General features: G+C 46.0%; 1 protein-coding gene across 4 annotated transcripts in view; it reads right to left on the reverse strand.

Moving 5' to 3' along the window:
- The window catches only part of cntnap1 (contactin associated protein 1), an 80,764-nt gene that overhangs the window by 51,641 nt on the left and 5,577 nt on the right, over positions 1-23,546 (reverse strand). For all 4 annotated transcript variants that reach the window (XM_078224289.1, XM_078224294.1, XM_078224291.1 and 1 more), the window contains exons 3-10: positions 20,427-20,620; positions 19,295-19,442; positions 17,827-18,030; positions 16,872-17,056; positions 12,932-13,075; positions 9,248-9,524; positions 6,864-7,013; positions 585-756 (exon numbers count right to left, since the gene is read on the reverse strand). In XM_078224289.1, the coding sequence (XP_078080415.1) occupies positions 585-756; positions 6,864-7,013; positions 9,248-9,524; positions 12,932-13,075; positions 16,872-17,056; positions 17,827-18,030; positions 19,295-19,442; positions 20,427-20,620 (1,474 nt within the window). The remainder of the gene's footprint in view (positions 1-584; positions 757-6,863; positions 7,014-9,247; positions 9,525-12,931; positions 13,076-16,871; positions 17,057-17,826; positions 18,031-19,294; positions 19,443-20,426; positions 20,621-23,546) is intronic.

Consider the following 23,546-nt stretch of genomic DNA (forward strand, 5'->3'; position numbering starts at 1 on the left):
CCTCCAAGGCCAATATATCCTTCCGCAAATAAGGGGACCAATACTGCACACAGTATTCCAGCTGCAGCCTCACCAATGCCCTGTACAGATGCAGCAAGATATCCCTGCTTTTATATTCTATCCCCTGGTGTTGTTAAAACTCTTACTGTGTTTACCCCAGTCCAACACCGGCATCTCCACATCATAACTGTACAGATTCACTGTTTATTCAGGGTAAGGATCACTCACTGTGTAACTGTACAGAGTCACTGTTTATTCAGCAGGGTAAGGATCACTCACTGTGTAACTGTACAGAGTCACTGTTTATTCAGCAGGGTAAGGATCACTCACTGTGTAACTGTACAGAGTCACTGTTTATTCAGCAGGGTAAGGATCACTCACTGTATAACTGTACAGAGTCACTGTTTATTCAGCAGGGTAAGGATCACTCACTGTATAACTGTACAGAGTCACTGTTTATTCAGCAGGGTAAGGATCACTCACTGTATAACTGTACAGAGTCACTGTTTATTCAGGGCAAAGGTCACTGACCTTATTTGTTGTTTTCCTATTTTAATTGATTTGCAAATGTATGATTCACCTACCTGTCCGTTATCCCACATGTGTTAAACAGCATTTCTGCATATCTCCCGAGTGTCCGTCGTTTTACGAGGTCCAGATCCACAAGATAATTGTCCACATGGATTCGCTGCATGCAGCCGTGGAACACACTCATGTTGGAAAAGCAACCCAAGTTCCTGACACTGGAGGGGCAGCCTGTGCATGTTCAGGGTAGAAAGTGATGGTGTGTGTTCGTGTACACAAAGACAGAGAAAAGGTTCAATTGTCAACAAAAGCCTCGTTTGAAAAGCAGAATACAAACGGCTGTGATTAGAATCATCAATTCGATAGATAAATAATAGTGTTCGCAAGAAATTAAAATAAAGAGGACATTCTGAAGCCTAAATAATGATGATAACATTCAGCCGAATAAGAGATTAAGAAGAATAAAAAGTGAGGAGAGAGAAAGTGATGTCTGCGAGAGGGAACAGCACAGATTCGCTCAGACAGAAGCTTCCTTTTTGAAATACAAAGGCAGATTTAGAAAATTGGGACTACTTTTGTCAGACAGGGAAATTTCAGATAGAGTATTTAAAATTCTGAAATGATGGGACAGAGTAAATGGAACATTATAAGTGTCTATTTTAGATATTTGTGTAATGGGACAGGGTTAATTAGTAATCTCCAATGAGGAAGAATCATCATATGAAGCATTTCACTTTGTGTTTAAGAATGACGTACTCAGTCTGAAACTCGAGTATTGAAGCTAAATAAGGGTGAGTTCGCTAATGTAGATTGGGAAATCAGTTTAAAAGGTGTGGCAGTCGGATGACAGTGGCAAATATTGAAAGAAAGACCAATAATTCTCAAAAAATATATATTCCATTGAGAAGTAAAAACTCCAAGAACCATCCAGGGCAATGCAAAGAGGTTAGCATTAGATTAAAACAAGTGGATTTTAATATTGCCTAAGAGAGTAGCAAGTCACAAAACACCAGCAAGGAATGGCCAAAATATTGATAAAGAAGCAGAAAAGGGAACAAGATTAAAAGATAAATATAAATGTACGCAAAAAAGAAAATACAACAGTGAAAGTAAATGTGGGTTCCTGAGAAAGGAGAAATTATACTGGAGAATCGATAAAAAGCAGGACATTAAACGTATATTTTGGGTGGGATTCTCCCAAAGAAACTCTAAGTGTTGAATTTGTGTGAAAATTGGAGTAAATCACGCTGGTTTTTTCAGCGGGAGTTTTAAAATGATTCTCCCACACTCTGTGCAGTGCAGAGTGCAATAGCGGGATTCACTCCAGAATTCAGTGGGCAGGGTCTATTCCCCTGGAGAGGCCGGCAGCATAATGCTGAGTGGGCCACTGCGCATGTGCTGATCTGTCAGTGCTGATATTGGCGCATGCACAGTGGCTCCCCACTGATGGCCTCCCAATTGTTGGCCATGACCCCCGCAATGCCAGCTCTCAGCGCCTCCACGGCCCGATCGCTGGACCCCCATGCATGTCTGGCCCAGCCTCGCCCACCCCACCTTCTCCTCCCCGCAGCCCCAATCTCCTGCTCCCCATGCAGTCCTGACTCCCCCATCACCCCAATGGCCAGGACTGATCGCTGGCCTCCTTCCCTCCCCCACCGGTCCTGTCTGCAGAGTAGCAATGGGACCCCCCACCCGCATCGATTGCCCCACCGTGCCTGCCTCCAGCACCCTCATTGGACCCGCCACCTTGGCACGGCCTGATGCCCGATGGGCAGTGCCAAGGTGCCACCTGGGCATTAACACTTTGCCCCTTGGGCAGTGCCACGGGGCACAGGCTGGCATTGCCAAGGTGCCAATGCCCCAGGGCACCACCACCCTGGCACCCGTCCCGGCCCCAATTGCACCCTCCCCCCACTTCGCTCCATTGGGGTCGGGCCACCAACTCCCCGAAAGTCCGCTAATGATATTTAAAATATAGGGAAGTGCTCATTTCCCCGCCGATTTCTGGTGCGGAGTTGACCCCACCGGAAATCCGGCGCTGGGAGACGTTATCAGGCTGGGCGCTGCTTGAATCTCCTAGCCCACTGCAGCGGGATGGGAAAATCGCCCCCTTTGTGTCTGCCTTCTTTGTAGAAGCCACAAATAATACTAAAATAATGGGAAAATCAAAGGCCTAATATGTGAGGGACTTAAAATAATTATTAGAAAAGGGAATGGAGAAATTAACTCAACAACTCCCAGGACCAGACAATCTGCACTCCAGGGTTCTGACTGTAGATATCATAACATTATCTAAATTCTGGAATGTTCCAAAGGATTGGAGGGCAGAAAATATAACAATGATATTCAAGAAAGGAGGGAGAGGTAAACAGGGAACTCTTGTGAGAGGCATAGATAGGACAGATTTTAAGAATCTTTTTCCCTTGCAGAGGTATCCAAGTAAGAAGTCTCACAACACCAGGTTAAAGTCCAACTGGTGTTGTGAGACTTCTTACTGTGTTCACCCCAGTCCAATGCCGGCATCTCCACATCATGAGGTATCTAAGACCAGAGGGCGCCGGAGTGTGACAACTAGGAGAATTTCACAGTAACTTCATTGCAGTGTTAATGTAAGCCTTACTTGAGACTAATAAATAAACTTAAGTTAATATGTGCGATCTTCTTGGAGGTCCTCTCCACTTTGAACCGCACGGTTTGCAGGGTCTATGGTAGTCATGATGTGAGATATTGGCGTTGGACTGGGGTGGGCACAGTAAGAAGTCTCACAGGACCAGGTTAAAGTCCAACAGGTTTATTTGGAATCACGAACCTTCGCGCGCCGCTCCTTCATCAGGTGAGTGAAGGATGAAGGAACACCTATTTTTCTTGGAGCTAACTGTAATCTCCTCACATATTTGCTCCTCAATTTCCCGCGGACTATTTGGGGGCCTGAAGTACAATCCTGTCAAAATGATTTCTCCCTTCTTAATTTTTCAGTTCTACCCATATAGACTCAGTGGGCAAACTCTCGGATATATCCCCTCGCAGTACTGCCGTGATGTTCTCCTTAATCAAAACCGCAACTCCCCCTCCTCTCTTACCTCCTGTTCTATCTTTCCTACAGCATCTGTACCCTGGAACATTGAGCTGCCAGTCCTGCCCCCCCCTTAGCCATGTTTCAGTAATTGCTATAATATCCCAGTCCCATGTACCCATCCATGCCCTGAGTCCATCTGCCTTGTCCATCAGGCCACTTGCATTGAAATAAATGCAGTTTAATCTAGACTTCTCTTTCTCTCTGCCCTGCTTTCTCAAGATGTGGAGATACCGGTGTTGGACTGGGGTAAACACAGTAAGAAATTTAACAACACCAGGTTAAAGTCCAACAGGTTTATTTGGTTATCTCTCCGGCTATGTCGAGGGCATCCTGAAACCCATTGTACAAAGAACCCCCAGCTTTTGTCGTGACACGACGGACTTCCTACAGAAACTCGGCACACATGGAGCAGTTGAACCAGGAGCGCTCCTCGTCACAATGGATGTCTCGGCACTCTACACCAGCATCCCCCATGATGATGGCATTGCTGCAACAGCCTCAGTGCTCAGCGCCAACAACTGCCAGTTTCCAGATGCAATTTTACATCTCATCCGCTTCATCCTGGATCACAATATCTTCACCTTCAACAACCAGTTCTTCATCCAGACACACGGAACAGCCATGGGGACCAAATTCGCACCTCAATATGCCAACATCTTCATGCACAGGTTCGAACAAGACTTCTTCACCGCACGGGACCTTCAACCGATGCTATACACTAGATACATCGATGACATTTTCTTCCTTTGGACTCATGGTGAACAATCACTGAAACAACTATATGATGACATCAACAAGTTCCATCCCACCATCAGACTCACCATAGACTACTCTCCGGAATCGGTTGCATTCTTGGACACACGCATCTCCATTAAGGACGGTCACCTCAGCACCTCACTGTACCGCAAGCCCATGGATAACCTCACGATGCTCCACTTCTCCAGCTTCCACCCTAAACACGTTAAAGAAGCCATCCCCTACGGACAAGCTCTCCGTATACACAAGATCTGCTCGGATGAGGAGGATCGCAACAGACACCTCCAGACGCTGAAAGATGCCCTCATAAGAACAGGATATGGCGCTCGACTCATTGATCAACAGTTCCAACGCGCCACAGCGAAAAACCGCACCGACCTCCTCAGAAGACAAACACGGGACACAGTGGACAGAGTACCCTTCGTTGTCCAGTACTTCCCCGGAGCGGAGAAGCTACGACATCTCCTCCGGAGCCTTCAACATGTCATTGATGAAGACGAACATCTTGCCAAGGCCATCCCCACACCCCCACTTCTTGCCTTCAAACAACCGCACAACCTCAAACAGACCATTGTCCGCAGCAAACTACCCAGCCTTCAGGAGAACAGTGACCATGACACCCCACAACCCTGCCACAGCAACCTCTGCAAGACATGCCGGATCATCGACACAGATGCCATCATCTCACGTGAGAACACAATCCACCAGGTACACGGTACATACTCTTGCAATTCGGCCAACGTTGTCTACCTGATACGCTGCAAGAAAGGATGTCCCGAGGCATGGTACATTGGGGAAACTATGCAGACGCTTCGACAACGGATGAATGAACACCGCTCGACAATCACCAGGCAAGACTGTTCTCTTCCTGTTGGGGAGCACTTCAGCGGTCACGGGCATTCAGCCTCTGATATTCGGGTAAGCGTTCTCCAAGGCGGCCTTCGCGACACACGACAGCGCAGAGTCGCTGAGCAGAAACTGATAGCCAATTTCTGCACACACAAGGACGGCCTCAACCGGGATATTGGGTTCATGTCACACTATTTGTAACCCCCACAGTTGCCTAGACCTGCAGAGTTTCACTGGCTGTCTTGTCTGGAGACAATACACATCTTTTTAGCCTGTCTTGATGCTCTCTCCACTCACATTGTTTTATTTCTTAAAGACTTGATTAGTTGTAAGTATTCGCATTCCAACCATTATTCATGTAAATTGAGGTTGTGTCTTTATATGCTCTGTTTGTGAACAGAATTCCCACTCACCTGAAGAAGGGGCTTAGAGCTCCGAAAGCTTGTGTGGCTTTTGCTACCAAATAAACCTGTTGGACTTTAACCTGGTGTTGTTAAACTTCTTACTCTGCTTTCTCAGACCATCTGTCCCATCATGTTTTGTACACTCTCTCTGTGTTTCATTTCTCTGAGCCTTACTGGACCCAGTCATTGAGCTCTCCACAGTCTCTGTACTCTGGCCCTTTTTAATTTTTGTCTTTGGTTTCTCTGCCTTTCACTTTTCCCCTCAATGCCTTTTGTTTCTGTCCCCACTTTACTTCCCTCTGACTTCCTGCATCGGTTCCCTTCCCCCTGCCACATTAGTTTAAACCCTCCCCAACAGCACTAGCAATCACTCCCCCTAGGACATTGGTTCCAGTTCAGCCCAGGTGCAGGCTGTCCAATTTGTACTGGTCCCACCTCCTCCAGAACTGGTTCCAATGTCCCAGGAATTTGAATCCCTCCCTCTTGCACCATCTCTCAAGCCACATATTCATCTTAGCTATCCTGACTTTCCTACTCTGGCTAGCACGTGGCACTGGGAGCAATCCTGAGATTACTACTTTTGAGATCCTACTTTTTAGTTTAACTCCTAACTCCCTAAATTCAGCTTGTAGGAACTCATCCCATTTTTACCTATATCGTTGGTGCCTATATGCACCATGACAGCTGGCTGCTCACCCTCCCCCTCCAGAATGCCCTGCAGCCACTCCAAGACATCCTTGACCCTTGCAACCAGGGAAGCAATTTACCATCCTGGAGTCTTATTTGTGTCCGTAGAAGTGTCTGCCTATTCCCCTATCACAGAATCCCTACAGTGCAGGAGGAGGCCATTCGGCCCATCGAACCTGCACTGACAACAGTCCCATCCAGTCTCGATCCCTGTGTGTCCCACATACTTACCCTGCTAATCCCCTGACACTAAGGAGCAATTTAGCACAGCCTAACCTGCACATCTTTGAACCATGGGAGGAAACCGGAGCACCCGGAGGAAACCCACGCAGACACATGGAGAATGTGCAGACTCCACACAGACAGTGACCCAAGGCCAGAACTTAACCTGGCATGCTGGCACTGTGAGGCAGCAGTGCTAACCACTGTGCCACCGTCAAGCGAAGGGGGTTAGATCCTCCCTAATTGGAAATGGTCATTGCCTGGCATTACGTGCTGCCAATATTACTTAAACTTTAACAGAAAACACCCGAGTAAAGAAATTGACCAAATGAATTGACACTCACTTCCAAAGTAATACTGATCTCCGGTCTGCACCCGTAAAGCGTGGTTTATCCGTATGGGCGAATCCTCCCTCTCATCAATGACAACAACAACAGAGTCCATTCGTGCCAACAGCTGGACCGAGTGCCAGTGTCCGTCAGTCAAGTTATAACCTGGCACAGCAAAGAGGGGGTTAGTCTGTCAATAACTGAACGACTGTCCGCAATTCCTTCTCCCTCTGCGATGGGATCAGTAAGAATAGGCAACGGCACCTGCTCCATGATCATCCTCAACAATTCCAAGATCAACATTTTAAAATAAATTAAAACATCAAATAACAATACCTCAACATGTCCTCAGCCCCCTACTATACTCCTTATACACCTTTGACTGTGGCCAAATTCCCCTCCAACTCGACTTTCAAGTTTGCTGATGACACCACCGTAGTGGATCGGATCTCAAACAATGACGAGACGGAGTACAGGAAGGAGGTAGGGAATCTGGTGAACTGGTGAGACAACAATAATCTCTCCCTCAATGTTAACAACACGAAGGAGATAGTTACCGACTTCAGGAAGCGTAGTGGAGGACATGCCCTGTTTGCATCAATGGGGATGAAGTGAAAATGGTCGAGAGCTTGCGGTTTCTCGGTGACCAGATCACCAACAGCCTGTCCTGGTCTCTCCGCACTGACGCTATAACTAAGAAAGACCACCAACGCCTCTACTTTCTCAGAAGACTAAGGAAATTTGGCTATCTGCTACGACTCTCACCAACTTCTACAGATGCACCATAGGAAGCATTCTTTCTGATTGTATCACAGCTTGGTATGGCTCCTGCTCTGTCCAAGACTGCAACAAACCACAAAGGGTCGTGAACGAAGCTCGGTCCATACCAGCCTCCCATTCTCTCTGTCTACACTTCCCACTGCCTCAGAAAAGCAGCCAGGATAATCAAAGACCCCATTCCCCCCGAACATACTCTCTTTCACATTCTTCCGTCGGGGAAAAGATACAAAAGTCTGAATCCCCCCCCCCAAATCAGGAGGTGGTTTAGATAATTCCTCCCGTTCATCATTACTGATTTTACAACACGGTTTTGTGAAGGGTAGGTCATGCCTCACAAATCTTATTGAATTCTTTGAGAAGGTGACCAAAGAGGTGGATGAGGGTAAAGCAGTTGATGTTGTGTATATGGATTTCAGTAAAGCATTTGATAAGGTTCCCCACGGTAAGCTATTGCAGAAGATACTGTAAGAAGACAGAGGGTGGTGGTTGATGGGAAATATTCATCCTGGAGTTCAGTTACTAGTGGTGTACCGCAAGGATCTGTTTTGGGGCCACTGCTGTTTGTCATTTTTATAAATGACCTGGATGAGGGCGTAGAAGGATGGGTTAGTAAATTTGCGGCTGACACTAAAGTCGGTGGAGTTGTGGACAGTGCGGAAGGTTGTTTCAGGTTACAGAGGGACATGGATAAGCTGCAGAGCTGAGCTGAGAGATGGTAAATGGAGTTCAATGCGGAAAAGTGTGAGCTGATTCACTTTGGAAGGAGTAACAGGATTACAGAGTACAGGGCTAATGGTAAGATACTTGGTAGTGTGGATGAACAGAGAGATCTCAGTGTCCATGTGCATAGATCCCTGAAGGTTGGCACCCAGGTTGATAGGGTTGTTAAGAAGGCGTACGGAGTGTTAGCTTTTATTGGTAAAGAGATTGAGTTTCGGAGCCAGGAGGTCATGCTGCAGCTGTACAAAACTCTGGTGCGGCCGCATTTGGAGTATTGCGCACAGTTCTGGTCACCACATTATAGGAAGGATGTGGAAGCATTGGAAAGGGTGCAGAGGAGATTTACCAGGATGTTGCCTGGTATGGTGGGAAGGTCTTATGAGGAAAGGCTGAGGGAATTGAGGTTGTTTTCGTTAGAGAGAAGAAGGTTAAGAGGTGACTTAATAGAGGCATACAAGATGATCAGAGGATTAGATAGGGTGGATAGTGAGAGCCTTTTTCCTCAGATGGTGATGGCTAGCACGAGGGGACATAGCTTTAAATTGAGGGGTGAGAGATATAGGACAGATGTCAGAGGTAGGTTCTTCACTCAGAGAGGAGTAAGGGCGTGGAATGCCCTGCCTGCAGCAGTAGTGGACTCGCCAACGTTAAGGACATTTAAATGGTCATTGGATAAACATATGGATGATATGGGAATAGTGTAGGTTAAATGGGCTTTAGATTCGTTTCACAGGTTCGCGCAACATCGAGGGCCGAAGGGCCGGTACTGCGCTGTAATGTTCTATGTTCCACAACAGGACAGCTTGCCTCATGCAGAGTGCTACATTGAGCAATGCAGCTCTGTGCTACACCACAAGAGGGCATCATTGAGACCCAGCTGCTCAGTGAACAGTGCGTACCTGCAGCAAATTCCAGTCGTTTCTTGCCAGTCTGTTGGAATGATATGTTGATCTGCCCTTCACTTAAACCCATCTCCAGCCAACCAACACCTTCAGAAAAATTGCTGAAAAGAAGCAGGCCACTTGTATCTAAGGACCGGAAAGTGAAGTTGACAGAGAGCTGGTTCTGCATTGGTAGGCCTGGTACCTGAATAAAGCTGGTTGGTGTTGCGAATGTTATGGGGTAGTATGGCTTGTCCTTATAGAGGAATTCACGGCAGCGAAATTGCACATTACCCTGATTGAAGGAATGGAAAAAACACAGAAATTAATGACACCACCTTCTGTCCAACAACAAAACCATGAAAGCTCATCACTGACTCCAGGGGAACCCTGTGAGTTAATGCATTCCATTTTATTATAAGCTTCCTTTCTCTCCTGTATACCTCATGTCAACCCTAAGTTGGCCCCTTGTTACCAATTCACCAGCCAGTGAAAACGATCCATTTACCCTCTCAAACTCTTTAAAAGTACTCGGATAAATTTCCCGTAACTACCCTGTGAATACAGAGGTCACTTTCCCGCCAAATCTCTCCTAGAACCATATCATGCAATGGTGCCAACTCTGATTGTACATTACTCATCGCCTTTATAATCAGAAACACAACGCTGTACACTCTGACAACTTTATAGGTTCACCACCTCCCTTCACTGCCCGAAAGTTGAGAATGAAAGTTCCAGAAGACGATGATGGGCTGAGTGGTCTTGTTATATGCATCATTCTATGGGTCACATTGATCTTTCTGTGGTTGGTTCTACTGGTGGCAAATGGATTGTTGGCCTTTGCCTCGAGGAAGTAAGGGCAATTATGAGGCTATTAGGCAGGAAATTAGAGGCATCAATTGGAAGGAGGTTTTCTCAGGGAAATGTACGGAAGAAATGCGGCAAATTTTCAAGGAAAATTTGTCTGGAGCTCTGCACAGCAACGTTCCAATGAGACAGGGGAGTTATGGTAGGTCACAGGAACCATGGTGCACGAAAGCTGTAATGAATTTAGTCACGAAAAGAAAAGCCTACAAAAGGTTCAGGGAGCTAGGTAATGTTAGAAATCTAGAAGAGTATACGACTAGTAGGAAGGAACTTAAGAAGGAAATTAGAAGAGCAAGAAGGGGTCATGAGAAGGCCTTGGCAGACAGGATAAAGGAAAACCCCAAGGCATTCTACAAGTATGTTAAGAGCAAGAGGATAAGATGTGAAGGAGTCAGACCCTATCAAATGTGACAGTGGGAAAGTCTGTATAGAACCGGTAGAAATAGCAGAGGTACTCAATGAATACTTTGCTTCAGTATTCACAGTGGAAAAGGATCTTGGTAGTTGCAGTGCAGACTTGCAGTGGACTGAGAAGATTGAGCATATGGACAGTAGGAAAGAGGATGTATTAGAGCTTTTGAAAAGCATCAAGTTAGATAAATCGCCGGGACCGGATGGGATGTACCCCAGGTTACTGTGGGAGGTGAGGGAAGAGATTGCTGAGCCTCTGGCGATGATCTTTGCGTCATCAATGGAGATGGGAGAGGTTCCGGAGGATTGCGGATGTGGTTCCATTATTCAAGAAAGGGAGAAGAGATAGCCCGGGAAATTATAGACCGGTGAGTCTAACCTCAGTGGTTGGTAAGTTGATGGAGAAGATCCTGAGAGGCAGGATTTATGAACATCTGGAGAGGAATAGTATGATCAGAAATAGCCAGCACGGCTTTGTCCAAGGCAGATCATGCCTTACGAGCCTAATTGAATTTTTTGAAGATGTAACTAGATACATAGACGAGGGAAGAGCGGTAGATGTAGTTTATATGGATTTCAGCAAGGCGTTTGATAAGGTGCCCCATGCAAGGCTGATTGAGAAAGCGAAGGGGCATGGGATACAAGGGGACATTGCTTTGTGGATTCAGAACTGGCTTGCCCACAGAAGGCAAAGAGTGGTTGTAGATGGGTCTTTTTCAGCATGGAGGTCGGTCACCAGTGGAGTGCCCCAGGGATCTGTTCTGGGACCCTTGCTCTTTGTGATTTTTATAAATGGCCTGGATGAGGAAGTGGAAGGATGGGTTGGCAAGTTTGCTGATGACACAAAGGGTGGTGGCGTTGTGGATAGTGTAGAGGGATGTCAGCAGTTGCAACGAGACATAGATAAGATGCAAGACTGGGTGGAGAAGTGGCAGATGGACTTCAACCCAGATAAGTGTGTGGTGGTTCATTTTGGCAGGTCGATTAGGATGAAATATAATATTAAGGGTAAGATGCTTGGTAGTGTGGAAGATCAGAAGGATCTTGGGGTCCGGGTTCATAGGACGCTCAAAGCAGCGTCGCAGGTGAAGGCTGTGGTTAAGAAGGCGTATGGAGTACTGGCCTTCATCAATAGAGGAATTGAGTTTAGAAATCAGGAGATAATGCTGCAGCTGTATAGGACCCTGGTCAGACCCCACCTGGAGTACTGTGCCCAGTTCTGGTCGCCTCATTACAGAAAGGATGTGGAAGCCATAGAAAGGGTACAGAGGAGATTTGCAAGGATGTTGCCTGGGTTAGGTGGCATGCCTTATGAGGATAGATTGAGAGAGCTAGGTCTTTTCTCCTTGGAGAGGTGAAGGATGAGAGGTGACCTGATAGAGGTGTATAAGATGTTGAAGGGTATTGATAGAATGGATTCTCAGAGGCTTTTACCCAGGGCTGAAATGGTTGCCACAAGAGATCACAGGTTTAGGGTGGTGGGGAGTAGGTAGAGAGGAGATGTTAGGGGTAAGTTTTTCACTCAGAGGGTGGTGGGTGCATGGAATCGGCTGTCGGTAGTGGTGGTGGAGGCGGATTCAATAGGGTCTTTTAAGAGACTTTTGGATAAGTTCATGGAAATTAGTAAGATAGAGGGTTATAGGTAAGCCTAGTAGGTAGGGACATGTTCGGCGCAACTTGTGGGCCGAAGGGCCTGTTTGTGCTGTAGCTTTTCTATGTTCTATGATTGGAACATTAACGTGCGCAAGTTATGCTTTAGTTGAATAGAGCTCATTGAGGATGTTGTACAGGAACGCGCTCCGGTGTAATAGTGTGTTCCGTTCAGGCACGGACCCTGAGCTTTGACATATTGGTCCCTGTCCAGCTCTGTGTATTTATTTCACACACCCACCCTGTCCACTCACTGAGACTTTTACTATTTTTAATCTCTTAATTTTCTAGAAAACTCCACATTTCTCAATGTTGACCCACACAACCTGATCGATATCCATCCTGTTTGGTTATTAGTTTGCTGAGGCTAATTTGGTGTTTGCAATTACTGACATTATTCTGAATGTAGCCTGTCCACAATTATTTATATTTAAGGTAAAAGAGATCTAAACGTTAATCTGAATATTTTAAGAGAGTGATAAATTAACACAAAATTAAAGTTTGCAGCCTGGAGCCAGGGGCCTTTCCTTTTTCTACTTCAACTATGTTCAACTCTCCTTTAATTGATTTGATAACTGGGGTTGGAACAGGATCAGTTGTTTCAAAAATACAAACATGTTGGCAAGACAGACGATTCTCTCTATCTCATCCTGTTCAGCATAAAGACCATTTCTTTTCCCTGCGTCTTTGCTTGCTCTCTCTCAGGTAGTTACCCACTGACTGAGCACTTGGAGTCTGACATTCATTTCCCAGATTTTATTGGCTGCTCCTTACCAGGCTCTGTGTTTGTGAATGTCTTCCTCTTGCCAAGTCAATCACGCTGATATTGTTATACATGATGTTCTCCATACAGCCCTGGAAGTTTGGTTTGTCAACCAGTCTCAGTCTCTCAGTGGGTATCAACCCACCAAAGTAAATCTGAAATAAAGGTAAAGTGAAAGAAAGCTTTTTTATTCATTTATGGGATGTGGGCGTTGCTGGCAAGACCAGCATTTATTGCCCATCCCTGATTGTCCTCGAGAAGGTGGTGGTGAGTTGCCTTCTTGATCCTTCTTGCAGTCCCCGAGGTGTAGGTACACCCACAGTACTGTTAGTGAGGGAGTTCCAGGATTTTGACCCAGTGACAGTGAAGGAATGGTGATGTATTTCTAAGTCAGGATGGTGAGTGAGTTGGGGGAGGAACTTGCAAGTGGCGATGTTCCTATGTGTCTGCTGCCCTTGACCTTCTAGGTGGTAGAGGTCACAAGTTTGGAAGCTGCTGTCAAAAGAACCTCGGTGAGTTGCTGCAGTGCATCTTGTAGATGGTACACACAGCTGCCACTCTTTATAGGTGGTGGAGTGAATGTTGAAGGTGGTGAATGGGGTGCCAATCAAGTGAGCTGCTTTGTCATGGATGGTGTCGAGCTTCTTGACTGTTGCTGGAACTGCACTTATCCAGGCAAGTGAGGAGTATTCCATCACACTCCTGACTTGCGCCTTGTAGATGGTGGATAGGCTTTAGGAAGTCAGGAGGTGAGTTACTTGCTGCAGGATTCCCAGCCTCTGACCTGCTCTGGCAACCGCAATATTTATGTATCTAGTCCAGTTTAGTTTCTGGTCAAAGGTAACCTCCAGGATGTTGATAGTGGGGGATTCAGTGGTGGCAATGTAATGCAATGTAAAAGGGTGATGATTGGATTCCCTCTTGTTGGAGATGGTCATTGTCTGGTACTTCTGTAGCACACATATTTCTTGCTACTCAGCCCAAGCATGAATGTTGTCCAACTCTTGCTGCATTTGAACATGGACTGCTTCAGTATCTGAGGAGTTGCAAATGCTGCTGAACATTGTGCAATCATCAGCGAACATCCCCACTTCTAGCCTGATCACGGAGGATAGGCCATTGATGAAGCAGCTGAAATGGTTGGGCCTTGGACACTATCCTCAGGGACTCCTGCAGAGATGTCCTGGAGCTGAGATGATTGACCTCCAACCATCACAACCATCTTCCTTTGTGCTGGGCATGACTCCAACCAGTGGAGAGTTTTCCCCCTGATACCCATTGACTGCAGTTTTGTTCAGGCTCCTAGATGCCACACTTGATCAAATGCAGCTTTGATGTCAAGGGCTGTCACTCTCACCTCACCTCTGGAGTTAAGCTCTTTGGTCCTTGTTTGAACCAAGGCTGTAATGAGGTCAGGAGCTGAGTGACCCTGGCGAAACCCAAACTGAACATCAGTGAGCAGGGTATTTCTAAGCAAGTGTTGCTTGTTCGCGCTGTTGATAACCCCTTCCATCACTTTACTGATCATTCAGGGAAGGCTAATGGGGCGGTAATTGGATTTGTCCTGCTTTTTGTGTACATGACATACCTGGGCAATTTTCCACATTGCCGGGTAGATGCCAGTGTTGTCACTGCACCGGAACAGCTTGGCCAGGGGAGCGGTGAGTTCTGCTGCACAAGTCTTCAGTGCTGTTGCCGGAATGTTATCAGGGCCCATCGCCTTTGCAATTATCAGTGTCTTCAGCTGTTTCTTGCTATCATGTGGAGCAAATAGAATTGGCTGGAGACTGGCATCTGTGATGCTGGAGACCACTGGAGAGGGATATGGGCCAAGTAAGGGCAGAAGGTTTTTTTTAAAGTTAGGGCATCATCATCGGCACAGGCTTGGAGGGCCAAAGAGCGTGTCCCTGTGCTGTACTTTTCTTTGAGGCCAAGATGGAACATCCACTTGGCACTACTGGCTAAAAATTGCTGTGACTGCTTCAGCCTTATCTTTCACACTGATGTGCTAGGCTCCTCCATCATTGAGGATGGGGATATTTGTGGAGCCTCCTCCTCCAGTGAGTTGTTTAATTGTCCACCACCATTCTCGACTGGATGTGGCAGGATTGCAGAGCTTAGATCTGATCCGTTGGGATTGCTTAGCTCTGTCTATCGCTTGTTCTTATGTTGTTTGGCATTCAGGCAGTTGTGTTGTAGCTTCAGCAGGCTAACGTCTCATTTTTAGATATGCCTGGTGTTGCTCCCAGCATGCCCTCCTGCACTCTCCATTGAACCTGGGTTGATCCCCTGGTTTGATGGGAATGGTTGAGTGGGGGATATGTCGGGCCATGAGGTTGCAGATTGTGCTGGAGTACAATTCTGCTGCTGCTGATGGCCCACAGCGCCTCCTGGATGCCCAGTTTTGAGTTGCTCGATCTATATGAAGTCTATCCTATCTAGCACGGTGATAGTGCCACATAACACAATGCAGAGTATCCTCAATGTGAAGGCGGGACTTCGTCTCCACAAGGACTGTGCGAAGGTCACTCCTACCGATACTGTCATGGACAGATGCATCTGCAAGCGTTGGATTAGTGGGGATGAGATCCAGTGCGCTTTCCCATTGGTTCCCTCAGCACTTGCCGCAGTCCCAGTCTAGCAGTGATGTCCTTTAGGATTCAGCCAACTTTGTGGTGATGCTACTGAGCCACTCTTGGTGATGGACATTGCAGTCCCCACCCAGAGTACATTCTGTACTCACCACCCTCAGTGCTTCCTCCAAGTGTTGCTCAACATGGAGGAATACTGATTCGTCAGCGCAGGATTGGGGGGGGGGGGGGGGGGGGGCAGCAGAGTTGATGTAGTGGTCTCCCAGGGAAACTCCCTCCCGACTGTATACCACCTCAGGGATAGTGATGGTGATGTTTTTGACATTGGCCATGCTAAAATTGTCCCTTAGTGTCCTGAGATGCATAGATTAGAGGGATTAGTGGGTAAAATATGTAGGGATATGGGGGTAGGGCCTGGGTGGGATTGTGGTCGGTGCAGACTCAATGGGCCGAATGGTTTCTTTCTGCACTATAGGGTTTCTGTGTCTATAGGGTATGACTCTGTGAGTGTGACTATGTCAGGCTGCTGCTTGACTAGTCTGTGAGACGGCTCTCCTGATTTTGGCTCAAGCCAAAGTGAGGGGGACTTTGCAGGATTGAAGTGGCTGAGTTTGCCATTGCCATTTCGGTGCCGAGGTCAATACCCTTGTGGTCCGTCCAGTTTGTTTCTTTATTGAGTTACTTTTAACAGTTTGATATGACCGAGTGGCTTGCTAGGCTCGGTCATTTCAGAGGGTATTGAAGAGGCAAGGACACGGCCAGACCGGGTAAGGACGGCAGATTTCCTTCCCTAAAGGAAATTCGTCAACCAGATGGGTTCTTACATCAATCAAAAATGGTTCCAAGGTCGTCATCAGACTTTGAATTCTGGATTTTTTGATTGAATTCAAATTCCAACATCTATGGTAGTGGGATTTGAACTTGGATTACTAGCCCAGTGACTAAACCACTACATCACCACCTCCCCTTGTGATGTACATTGATTGATATAAAACTGACAAATGGGGGTTAGTAGTGAGAAAGTAAGACGTACATGAGCTGTATATCCCAGACTCAATCTGTTCACCAAAACAATGGCATACAAGCAGGAAAAGCTGCAACAGCTAACACACAAATAAAGAACAAACTCAAATGCAACAGGAAATTGTTGACACAAAAACAGAAAACGCTGGAAAATCTCAGCAGGTCTGACAACCTCTGTGGAGAGAGAACAGAACCGACGTTGAGTCTGGATGACTTTTTGTCATTGTTGAAATGTTTAACTGAAATTTGTAACTGAGTTGAATCTCTTCCAAGAATTCAGAAGATTTTAGCCAGAGAATACCAAGCTAAGACAGCTCCAAATGGAAAACCAGCTTACCATCAAATCCAAATTCAGGTGGTCAAAATCACCATTAGTGTGCACACGTTCAACATGACCATCGAGCGTGAAATTAACATCTTGCCCATAGCGCTCGATTTCAACCATGTGCCAGTGTTGGTCATTGAGCAAACTGCCCATGGTGATGGATGTCTCTCCACTCACAGAATGGATGTTGCTGCTCCCTGCAGAGTGAATGGAGAGTGCAGCAAACACAAACATATTAACTTTCACAAATTACAGCACATCTAGAACTTTGCAATAGAGCCTGGAACCAGCAGTGTACATGCAATCATCTAATTTGTTTTCTAAATTTTTAAGTCCTTGCATCACTGGCTAGGCTAATATTTGTTGTCCATCCCTAATTGCCCCTCGAGAAGGTAGTGGTGAGCTTTTTGAACCATTGCTGTCCCTGTGGTGCAGATACACCCATGTGTCTGCTGCCCTGGTCCTTCTAGGTGGCAGAAGTCTCGGTCTGGAAGGAGAGTTTGCAAGTTACTGCAGTGCAGTCATGTACTTAGATTCAGGTTTCCTTCTGCCCTGCTTGTCTGGTTTTATGGACTCAATCACCACTGAAGTTAGTAACTTCTGTGATGAACAGATGCTGAGAGGCTATTTCCCCTTGTGGGAGAGTCCAGGACCAGAGGCATCATCTCAAAGTAAGGGGTCACCTATTTAAGACAGGGATGAGTAGGAATTTCTTCTTGCAGAGGATAGTAAATTGGTGGAATTCTTTACCAGATAGAGCAGCACGAGGTTAAGATAGACAGCTTTTTAATCAGTAAGGGAATCAATGGCTATGGGGATAAGGCAGGAAAGTGGAGTTGAGGATTATCATATAAGAACAGTCATGATTTCAATGAATGGCAGAGCAGACTCAATGGGCTGAATGGCCGACTTCTGCTTCTATGTCTTATGATCTTATGTTAAATGTGCGTTTCCATAGATTACATACCTAAATTAATGTGAAAGAGCAATTTTGCTCCCTGCAGCTGCACAGTGATATAATCTCCCTCTTCTCCCTCGCTGTGTAAGAGAACTCCATCCTGAGCCATTGTTTTGAAGTTGAACGATATGGAGTCAAAGAGCGTGCGAGTCGTTGTGTTCTGGAATCGGTAGCTCAGAGAGCTGTTCCCATCGAAAGCAACCACATCAGAACCTAAACATGGAAGAAAGTTTTCAGCATTAATCCTGGTCCAAGTCCAGAAATATCAATCATTTCAAACAGCACCAGGGATGGAAGACAGGAAGAAATGAAAAAGCAGCATTTCTTGCTTTCTCCAAAGTTACATTGTGCAGTCAAGAAGTCCAGTCATTGTTAGAATGTAGGAAAATCTTTGTACAAGTTACTCTCAGTCAGAATAACTGAAGCAAACAAATTAGCCAGTAGTAATAAAAAGTTAACATGAGGTTCTGGATACAAAGAGAATGTTTTCTCTTGGGGAAGAGCATCACGAGAGGCCACCAATATAAGACAGTCATCAGGAAATGCAATCGGGAATTCAGCAGAATTCGGAGGCTATTAAAGTAAATAGTATATTTAAAGCTCATCAAACATCAGAGGGAGATGAGAATAGAGGGTCACAAATGGTAGATTTAGCTCAGGGAAGTTGGGAGGAAGCTCGAGCGGAGCATCAACACCAGCATGAACTGGCTGGGCTAAATGGCCTCAATGCTGTATATCGTGTGCAATCCCACATAATACTGATGTACAATTAAATTAAACTTACAATTCTTCATATTTCAAAAAATTTACAAGATGTTTCAATCCAATTTCAAACATTGAGTTGGTTTGATTTACACACCCTGGCCTCAGAAACCAAGGGAAAAACATTTGAGGAATAGAATTAATGTTTCAGGTCAATCAAATTCCAGGTAGTACATGAAACGGATTATTGGCCTGAAACCTGGAGTGGGTTAAATAAGGAATTGAACAGATCTTGGCCAATAAATGGGATTCAAGATTATTAGAAATGTACCAAAGGAATAGTGGGATAGGTTGGTAAGTTGGGCTGAAGATCTCAAACTTGACACTGCTACTTTGATGCTATCATGATATCAAAGTTCTGTGAACCTTTGCAACAGTTAATAATTTTGTAGCAATCTCACAAAATTAGCTCTTCATCAGCTGAAGAAACCAATCCTCACAAATCAGTTAACACAAAGCACGCAAATATTCAGCAAATATGTTAAATTGAGAGATCTCGCTGATTCTTTCCTGTTTGCCTCAATCTATCCAATATTGTTTTAATCCGTCTTACATCTCCCAGTTGCTGTCTCCTTTTCTCTGTCTGGAGCTGGGTCTGTTTCCCTCCTATGTGACATCTGTGCACAAATCCTGGCCTGAGTGACTTCCTGATCCAGTGCAGAGCTCTCTCTCTCTCACTGTCCCGTTAAGCAGGATGAGCAGTATAGGTACTTGCCGTAATGGCAGCCGTAGACTTCGACACGGAGCCCGACATAATGACCCGGCCTCCAACTGATTGCTACAAAGCGGACAGAACGTGCGAGAACTGGCCGCCACAGCTCGTGTCGAACCACATCATCAGAATTCCGGTTTCCTGCAAATGTCTTTAACAAAAGTATCGTTATTCACAGGGTGAAGGGTGAGGTTGGAAGGCAGAGAGGGGGTTAGGGGGCAAAGAGGTTGGTGAATCTAGATGGGAGTATTTATCACCCACAATATTACACCGAGAACTGTTTATTAAATCGCCACATAGCCTCACTTTCAGCAAAGTCATACCTACTCCTAACATGTTTATTGGACAATGTGTCAATCATTTCACAGAATGGTTCCGGTGCAGGAGGCCATTTGGCCCGTCGTGATTGCACTAGCTCTCCAAATGAGCATCATGATTTAGTGCCATTCCTTGGCCTTTTCCGTGTCCCCTCTGCACATTATTTAAACAGTAAGAAGTCTCACAACACCAGTTAAAGTCCAACAGGTTTATTTGGAATCACGAGCTTTCGGAGCGCTGCTCCTTTATCAGGTGAATGTGAGTGAGACTCACCTGATGAAAGAGACTTCTTACTCTGCCTACCGCAGTCCAACGCTGGCATCTCCACATCATTATTTGAATAGAAATAATCATCTAATGCCTACAAACGCCTCAACTGAACTTGCCTTCACCACACTTCCAGGCAGTGCGTTCCAGACCCCAACCACTCGCTGAGTGAAAAAGTTTTGTCTCACATTATATTTGCTTCTTTTGCAAATTGCCTTAAATCTGTGCCCTCTCGTTTCTGATCCTTTTCCGAGCGGGAACAGTTTCTCCCGATCAACTCTGTCCAGCCCCCTCGTGATTTTGAACATTTCTATCAAATCTCCTCTTAGCTTTCTTCTCTCCAAGGAGAACAGTTCCACCCTCTCCAATCTATCTTCAGTAGCTCAGTTACTGAGGATATGGTGACATTTTGATCAATCTCACTTATTCAGTTGATGAGGTGTAATAATAAACTGAAGCCCCCCCAAGGACAAAGCCCTTGAAAATATATTCTGCATTTTGGACATTTTTCAGTCTCCATGAGAGGTCTATTCGTGAATGTCAGACTTACCCAGTTATGCCCCTGTTGATAGAAAGGTTTCCAGTTGTCTGCTCGGTCACCATATAGGAAGAGATACTTGGTCACCCAATCATAAGAGTTGTAAGTTCCTTGTGTGGCGATTGCGGTAATTTTCGACCTCTGGGACAGGTTAATCTGCAGCCACGGGAGTTTATCCGAAACCTGAGGGGACCAACCTCCTCGCGCTGAAAAACAAAGCCAATGACAGCAAGTGAGGCCCAGTCCACAGCACCCGAACCATGTGATAAGCAGCCTCAATGGCATTACAGGGAGCAGACTGGACAGCTCCAAACCACAGCCCCTTCAACACACGCATCAATTCAGAGATAGGCCACACAGAAAGGGGCATTAATCCTGGAGACATGAATGACTTTCAGAGTTGACGGAGGGCTTGAATAAATGTGGCCTCTTCCCCCACTCCTTCTCTCCCCTCACCACCTCTACCAATCTTTTACCCTCGTTTTCCCCTCATCACTCACAGTTCCCTAGCAATCCCCCTCAAGCTAGAACGCCACTCCCATATCCCCTTTTCCTGAACTCCACCCCTTATCACTTTCCCCTTTCAACAGCCACCTTTGCTTCACCCTTCCAACCATACCCTTTGCCCACACCTCTTCCCCCTCTCCCCTAGCCCTATCCCTTGCACATAAACACGCAACCAAGGTGCAGGAGTAGGCCATTCAGCCCCTCGAACCTACTTCGCCATTTAATAAGGGCTGATCTGACAGTAACCTCAAATCAACATCCCGTCTACCCCTGCTAACCTATCAGCCCCTGTTAACCAACAATCTGTCCACCTCTGCTTTAGAAATATTTAGACACTGCTTTTCAGAAAGAGTTACAAAGACTCACAACCCTCAGTAAAAATGTCCACCTCATCTCCATTTTAAATGGATGACCCTTTATTTTTAAACAGTGACGCTTAGCTCTAGATTTTCCAACAAGAAGAAACATCCTCTGCACATCCACCCTGTCGACATCCCTCAGGATTTTGTGTTTCAATCAAGTCACCTTTTACTCTTCTAAACTCAGTGGATACAAACATAGGCAGTCCAGCCTTTCCTCATATGATATGAGGAAATACTGGATGTCCTTGATAGGTATGTCCCTGTCAGGCAGGGAGGAAATGGCCGAGTGAGGGAACCATGGTTCATGAAAGAGGTGGAATGTCTTGTGAAAAGGAAGAGGGAAGCTTATGTAGGGATGAGGAAACAAGGTTCAGATGGCTCGATTGAGGGTTACAAGTTAGCAAGGAATGAGCTGAAAAAGGGGCTTAGGAGAGCTAGGAGGGGGCATGAGAAGTCCTTGGCGGGTCGGATCAAGGAAAACCCCAAGGCTTTTTACTCTTATGTGAGGAATAAAAGAATGACCAGGGTGAGGTTAGGGCCGGTCAAGGACAGTAGTGGGAACTTGTGTATGGAGTCAGTAGAGATAGGCGAGGTGATGAATGAATACCTTTCTTCAGTGTTCACCAAGGAGAGGGGCCATGTTTTTGAGGAACAGAAGGTGTTACAGGCTAATAGGCTGGAGGAAATAGATGTTCGGAGGGAGGATGTCCTGGCAGTTTTGAATAAACTGAAGGTCGATAAGTCCCCTGGACCTGATGAAATGTATCCTAGGATTCTTTGGGAGGCAAGGGATGAGATTGCAGAGCCTTTGGCTTTGATCTTTGGGTCCTCGCTGTCCACGGGGATGGTGCCAGAGGACTGGAGAATGGCGAATGTTGTTCTTCTGTTTAAGAAAGGGAATAGAAATGACCCTGGTAATTATAGACCGGTTAGTCTTACTTCGGTGGTTGGTAAATTGATGGAAAAGGTCCTTAGAGATGGGATTTACGACCATTTAGAAAGATGCGGATTAATCCGGGATAGTCAGCACGGATTCGTGACGGGCAAGTCGTGCCTCACAAATTTGATAGAATTTTTTGAGGAGGTAACTAAGTGTGTTGATGAAGGTAGGGCAGTTGATGTCATATACATGGATTTTAGTAAGGCGTTTGATAAGGTCCCATGGTCGGCTTCTGATGAAAGTGAGGAGGTGTGGGATAGAGGGAAAGTTGGCCGATTGGATAGGTAACTGGCTGTCTGATCGAAGACAGAGGGTGGTGGTGGATGGAAAATTTTCGGACTGGAGGCAGATTGCTAGCGGAATGCCACAGGGATCAGTAAATTTGCTGATGACACCAAGATGAGGTGGAGGGCTGTTGTAGGCTGCAAAGAGACATAGATGGGATGCAAAGCTGGGCTGAAAAATGGCAAATGGAATTTAACCCTGATAAATGTGAGGTGATTCATTTTGGTAGGACTAATTTAAATGTGGATTACAGGGTCAAAGGTAGGGTTCTGAAGACTGTGGAGGAACAGAGAGATCTTGGGGTTCATATCCACAGATCTCTAAAGGTTGCCATTCAAGTGGATAGAGCGGTGAAGAAGGCCTATAGTGTGTTAGCTTTTATTAACAGGGGGTTGGAGTTTAAGAGCCGTGGGGTTATGCTGCAACTGTACAGGATCTTGGTGAGACCACATTTGGAATATTGTGTGCAGTTCTGGTCACCTCACTATAAGAAGGATGTGGAAGCGCTGGAAAGAGTGCAGAGGAGATTTACCAGGATGCTGCCTGGTTTGGAGGGTAGGTCTTATGAGGAAAGGTTGAGGGAGCTAGGGCTGTTCTCTCTGGAGCGGAGGAGGCTGAGGGGAGACTTAATAGAGGTTTATAAAATGATGAAGGGGATAGATAGAGTGAACATTCAAAGACTATTTCCTCGGGTGGATGGAGCTATTACAAGGGGGCATAACTATAGGGTTCGTGGTGGGAGATACAGGAAGGATATCAGAGGTAGGTTCTTTACGCAGAGAGTGGTTGGGGTGTGGAATGGACTGCCTGCAGCGATAGTGGAGTCAGACACTTTAGGAACATTTAAGCGGTTATTGGATAGGCACATGGAGCACACCAGGATGATAGGGAGTGGGATAGCTTGATCTTGGTTTCAGATAAAGCTCGGCGCAACATCGTGGACCGAACGGCCTGTTCTGTGCTGTACTGTTCTATGTTCTGTGATATACCATTCCTGGTATTACTCTAGCAAACATAGAACATAGAACATAGAAAGCC

The sequence above is a fragment of the Mustelus asterias genome, chromosome 11 (genome assembly GCF_964213995.1).
Source record: "Mustelus asterias chromosome 11, sMusAst1.hap1.1, whole genome shotgun sequence".
In the NCBI taxonomy this organism is placed as follows: Eukaryota; Metazoa; Chordata; class Chondrichthyes; order Carcharhiniformes; family Triakidae; genus Mustelus; species Mustelus asterias.